Here is a 5,704-nt window from a genome sequence, read left to right as displayed (position 1 = left end):
CTATAGTCCCAACACAATTGTAAGTACTACACAGCATCGGTAATCATGCAGTCATGCTTTTATTGTATTCCGAGTTACGAATCTCGGCACTTTCGAAATATCACAACAAATAGTGGTATATGTGTAAGTCTGTTTGCACAGACCGGATGTACAGCTAGGCTATAAAGTATTAATTAAGACTTACTTAGCCTTAAGTACAGGAAATAAACTTTAAATATTTATGGAACAAAAACTAGTATTTACTTTTTAGATCTATGCGTATAAATATTAGTATCTAAATACCTACGAATAAGAACATTTATATGCTATGGAGCTTTACAGCTTTATTAAATAAAAATAATTTATTATTATTTAAAATCGGAGCTTATCTCCATTAACCAAGTACAGCATGAATAGCAATAATGAGTAAAAATGTAATTAATATTGTTAGTAAGACATAAGCAAACGACTTAAGTAATAACTTATATTATTAATTATTTATCCTACTACAGTATTTATCTACTACGGTAGCTGCCAGAAAGCACCCTAAAAGAGTTCCTATGTTGACTATAGCGGAGGTTTAATCTATGATCTTTATCATGGCAAATGATGACTAATGCTTCAGCTTACCAAATATCTAACCATAAATTTTACCATACTACACTATGATAAGCCTTTCAAAGTTGAATAATTATTCATTTGCCTCAGCTAAACGCTCTGCCATATCACGATACTCACGAAAAAATTCTCGTACCTTATCTAAAAATAATTTACTATCAGTTGTCGGGCAGCTTACAAATGACGTACAGGAAAAATTTAGTTGATGTGGCTGAATGCTATAAGATATTCCATAACCATGATGGCATGAAGGGGCAAAAGCTCCATTAGACGATTTCCCACAAGTCATCTACAATTTTAAGACAATCTGATTTTTAGAGAAACAGCTAAACTCATTCAGGCTTGCTCACTACAGTATAGTAATTTTATACTATATCGTAACAGAGTTGACAATAGATTACCTGACTGGTTGAAACCTCATACTGGTTAAGCTTTTTATAGGCATAATCCCTAAATAATTCCGGTTCTGGCAATCCTTTCTCTAATGCGGCTATTTTCAAACCGAACATGTGTCTATCCCAGCCCTGACCTACATATGCCTAAAATACATAAGTGAAGTTATCATATCGTGATATACTTTTAGTTAAAATTGTATGTTTTCAAATTTTGTAAATTTTTGAATATTTTATTCTAACCTCTCTAGCAATTTTATTATGTAATTTTGTAGCATCGGCAAACGCAGCACGCTTTTCACTGTCCTGGATTATAACAAGTTGTAAACGCTTAAAATTTCTGATTGATTGCTTTTAACAAATATTTATAATACAATTAAGGTCTACATGAAACTTGATGAAAACATAGAATTTATTGTATCTACGCTACCGTCGCATGAGGATTTGTCCAAATTTCGCATAAAATCTTCGATTTTATTGTTGCAGAGCGAATTGTTTCGGTTCTGCCGTGAACGAAATGCCTTAAAGCGCAACTCTCGTACTGGCTTCCTAGCTGACCTGCGAGTCTTAATTTTATAAATTATAGTATCACTTTAAATATTAGTTCGATGATCACTCTGGGATATCAGAGTCCATTTATCTTACTGTAGGAAGTAAATGCTAAATAGCTATTATATTGATAACGGACAACTTACTTGTAGTAAATCAATTGCAAAGCAGTTTGAATAAAACTATCTGGACTCATTTTCTGAGATTTAATAAATTCTTTACCGTAGTCACTGAATATCATCCCGCGGGTTAATAAACTGTCGACAGATCTATATCAAATTAATTAACGTCAAATGGAAGATACAGATTATGCTATAAGTCTGAACTTTTTAAATAAGATGCCATTATGGAGTCAACTACAACAATAATTGTAACGAACTTGTCTATAGTCTCTGCTGTTTGCTGGATGTGGTAGCGCAGTTCTTCAGACAGATTCCATTCGATTTTCAGAGGCGCCGAGACTTCATCTAAATATTCGCGTGGTGGTTCGTCGTCGGTCTTGACCTTAGAGCTATTGCATTCATTTATTAATACGGAACATTAAGTAATTGATAAGTGGACATGTCTATTGTAAATTATAGCATCGAGGTTTACATATGTTATTAGTATAAAATGAATCAATTTATAAATGATCCTAATTAAACTTCGTATTATTAATAGCCTTTGAGTATCCAATTTATTATGCGCAAATTTGGATTCTATGATCGCTCAACAAGCAACTGAAATTAAACGCAATTCATTAAACACGATTCGTTGATTTTATGTTACTGTATCATAGCTTACATCTGTTGCTCAACGTAGGAATTATAAAGAAAGAGTGGCGATCCATCAATATTGGAATGTTCTCCTAGCAAGCCAAAGTATCCATAACGGCCAAGATAATTGGCAATACATTTATCATTCCATCGATTAGCGGCGCTATATTTGCTACCGTAAGCATGTAATGATCCCGCAACAAATATTGTAAACTGTTCATCAGCATAGTCTGGATGATCAGGGCTAACAGGAATCTCAGGTAAATTTCGTTCTAAACTTAAAACCGTAATTCCACGATGAATTGTTCGCCATGATTGCTCATTTTGGGGATCTGATCCATAACACATGACATAACATTAAAAAGCTAAAAATATTCAACCTCATGATAAGCATAACAAAATCAAATACCTTTTAACAACAATTCAAGTACATCAGCCCATCTATCACGCTCTGCTGCAGTCAGTATGCCAACAGGTTCTGATACTTCAGCTGACATTTCTATCAGTCTTTTAATCTGCATTCTCATTTCTGTAAACGTAATGACCTTGTTGTCCTTAATCGATTCAATGGCAAAAAACTGTATTCTCAAAGTAAATAAGTGGAAATATTTATTTAGGCAGTTATCAATAAGATACCATAGGCTACTGTATGAAACGCCAGGTCCAGTTGTTAAATATATTATTTAACAAGATTAATGTTTGAAGTATTTTCCTTTCGCGATATCAAGACACATTAAGCCGCAGCTAATTTTTGATTATGCATTGGATTAATATGTCGGTAAGTCTAAAATGATACTCTTTCATTTTTATTCCATAGACCGTAATTTTTAGGTATCTAAGCAAATCTAAGCTATCATTTTGCCATAAATCACAATTAGCTTAAGCAATATGTATTACCCGATTGTTATGAGAAATTATAATGTGCCTAGAAATGTCATCTCCAAGATTTTGCCAATCAAAGACGTCTATACCGTGTTTCGGAATTCTTCCACCCCCAAACATGTATAACTTTTGTTTCATGCATTGCCATCTGCCACCAAAATTCTCAGGTGGCAGAGTTTGACTAGAGCAGGTATAAAATTAGTTCGTCAGGTTACTACCTATTACATCCATAGGCTTACTATTTCAACTAATAGATTGACACTCTTACGTGTAGATTAGCCAATAGTAATCTACTATTTTCAAAGCTATTTTTGCAGCTAGGCTTTTTAGTGATGAAAGAGGATAGAAAAACATGAAATTTGAACAGGGGTATTTCCTAAATTAATTCAGTTAACATCGTCATAATTTATGATATTTACTTACTCTATGTATTCATCTTCGGTTGTAACCCATTCATAACCGGCCATAATGCAGCCTGAAGAGTTAAAAATAACCGAGTTTCTATTCTTTAAATAAATGTAATCGGTCCACCAATCTGTTACCTGAGATCGTTCAAATGAAAATGTTGAGTATTTGAAAATATCATTTATTCCGACCTCAAAAGTGTGATATATACGAGAAGAATGTTAAGTTTTAAATGACTAATTAACTATGGATGTATAGTACTGTGCGCAAATAAATTATTTTTACAGCTAAAGGTGCAGCTTGCGGTGTTTTTGCAAGGAGCAATCTAGGCTCTAATAATGAAGTAGTTATAGCAGTAACTATGTTTTAAAAAGACTAAATAGGGCCGTGAGGCATAAATGTTACTGTAGTATAATTTCATGAAAGAGTGTTTGCCAGGTTGATTTCTCCTCCACCAAATATTGAAGTTAGCATAGGCTCACGTATTGGTAGTACATATGAGATATTTACGCTATGAATATACATAGAAGTATAACATTCGGGCGAATATATTTCGATATTCTCCCTCTTAAGCATAATTTAAAATCTAAGATTTAATAGCTAATTTTATCTACAGAAATTAGCAATGCAAATAATACGAGTTTAGGTATTTGGCATCGAATTTTAGGTATTATATTAACGATTATTGGTAAATATAATACTGCAAAAAAAGTATAGATAACTTGTATCAGATCCGTAGATACTGATGTAGACTAAAAAATTAATAGCTATAGACCATGATGTTATACTCCAATATCGTTATTCAATTACCCAGTTATCTGAAGATTTTGCTTTTTCCGCAATATACTGCTGCAATTCTTCTGCAATTCCACCTGGTTTGCCAAACTCGTTCACTAGAGCTTCTGTCTGTGCATATTGCTCATCATTCACAAAAGGGCGAACAGATGCAAGATAGTTGTAGAAAGTATCCTGCAACTTAGGCAAGGGAAGTTTTGGTACGTCATCCTGGTGACTAAATGTACTTTTAGAATCCATTATAGTCGATTTTTTGGAATAGTTGATACCTTATAACAATGTACTAATGAGGTTTTAAGCAAATAAATTTTTAAAAATTTTAAGGCAAACTTTATGGTATACTCGTGTAGAGAAATATGTAGACTTTGTCGTTAATCTTATTTAGACAGGCACATGCGTTTATACGCTTATGAACAAAATCGCTCAATCAATGTTTTATTGTAGCTACTTATACTTCTAGGAACGGAGATCATAAAAAGATTGAAGTTGATTTTTTCACCTTTGAACTTTGATTACTCAACTGGCAAGCTTAGTGTGGCCTCATGCAAAATGTATCAAGCAATATCGATAATTGAGTAATTTCTTATAGATGGCCTTTTTGCGATCTCAAAACAATTTAGCAAGTGGTAAACAACGCTACGGGTTTTCTATTGGCTCACAACAAACATGCAACACTGACCCTGTAGTGAAGTCCTTACAATCATAATAATCTAGCTGTGTAATGGACCAGATCCTAAACCACATTATACTAATGATATAATCAAGCCTATTTACGCAAATATCGTATCGACGTAGTANAGGAGCTTTAAGGCCTATACATAAAATATCATATACAAACTAACTTCGTAACAGCTGCTTTCAAACCGATACGGTAGACTTTTATAGTCCACTCAAATTTATGATACGTATACGGATATTGATGATTCTTCTTTATNCCGAAATTGAGTCTGATTCTAAATCGCGAACACATACTAATCATTCAATGGCATGTACAGATTAAACGTTAGATTATTATACCAGCAGTTACCACACCTTCAGCTGTGTAGCATTATAGCGATGAGCTCAGGCAATTGATTTACGTTATATCCGTAGACAAAGTAATTCGCATTATAAAACATTCATATAATACAGAAAAATTGATATGATATCGGACTTATCTATCCATTTTACTATTGATCGATTTATTTCATACAGATGATAATTTTTACGATACATACATATTGTTGGAAAACTTTAAATTAACCTCTATACGAAAGTAGTTATTAAGACTACACTAGCAAAATCTGGCAACCTTTAACACAAACGACAATTTTTCGTTTGTACTCTCTC

General features: G+C 33.2%; 1 protein-coding gene across 1 annotated transcript; it reads right to left on the bottom strand.

Annotated features, from left to right (window-relative positions):
- Positions 1 to 670: 670 nt before the first annotated feature.
- TRIADDRAFT_33379 (uncharacterized protein) lies at positions 671 to 4,615 on the bottom strand (the record flags this gene model as incomplete). The annotated part of the gene is made up of 12 exons (XM_002117919.1): positions 671 to 886; positions 999 to 1,136; positions 1,233 to 1,295; positions 1,420 to 1,555; positions 1,685 to 1,807; positions 1,918 to 2,049; positions 2,322 to 2,625; positions 2,703 to 2,871; positions 3,191 to 3,356; positions 3,444 to 3,497; positions 3,599 to 3,717; positions 4,391 to 4,615. 12 exons carry the CDS (start codon positions 4,613 to 4,615, stop codon positions 671 to 673), a joined length of 1,845 nt encoding a protein of 614 aa, XP_002117955.1.
- Positions 4,616 to 5,704: the final 1,089 nt, after the last annotated feature.

The sequence above is a fragment of the Trichoplax adhaerens genome, genomic scaffold (genome assembly GCF_000150275.1).
Source record: "Trichoplax adhaerens TRIADscaffold_33 genomic scaffold, whole genome shotgun sequence".
NCBI classification, from domain to species: domain Eukaryota; kingdom Metazoa; phylum Placozoa; class Uniplacotomia; order Trichoplacea; family Trichoplacidae; genus Trichoplax; species Trichoplax adhaerens.
This window is presented reverse-complemented; position numbering and strand designations above follow the sequence as displayed.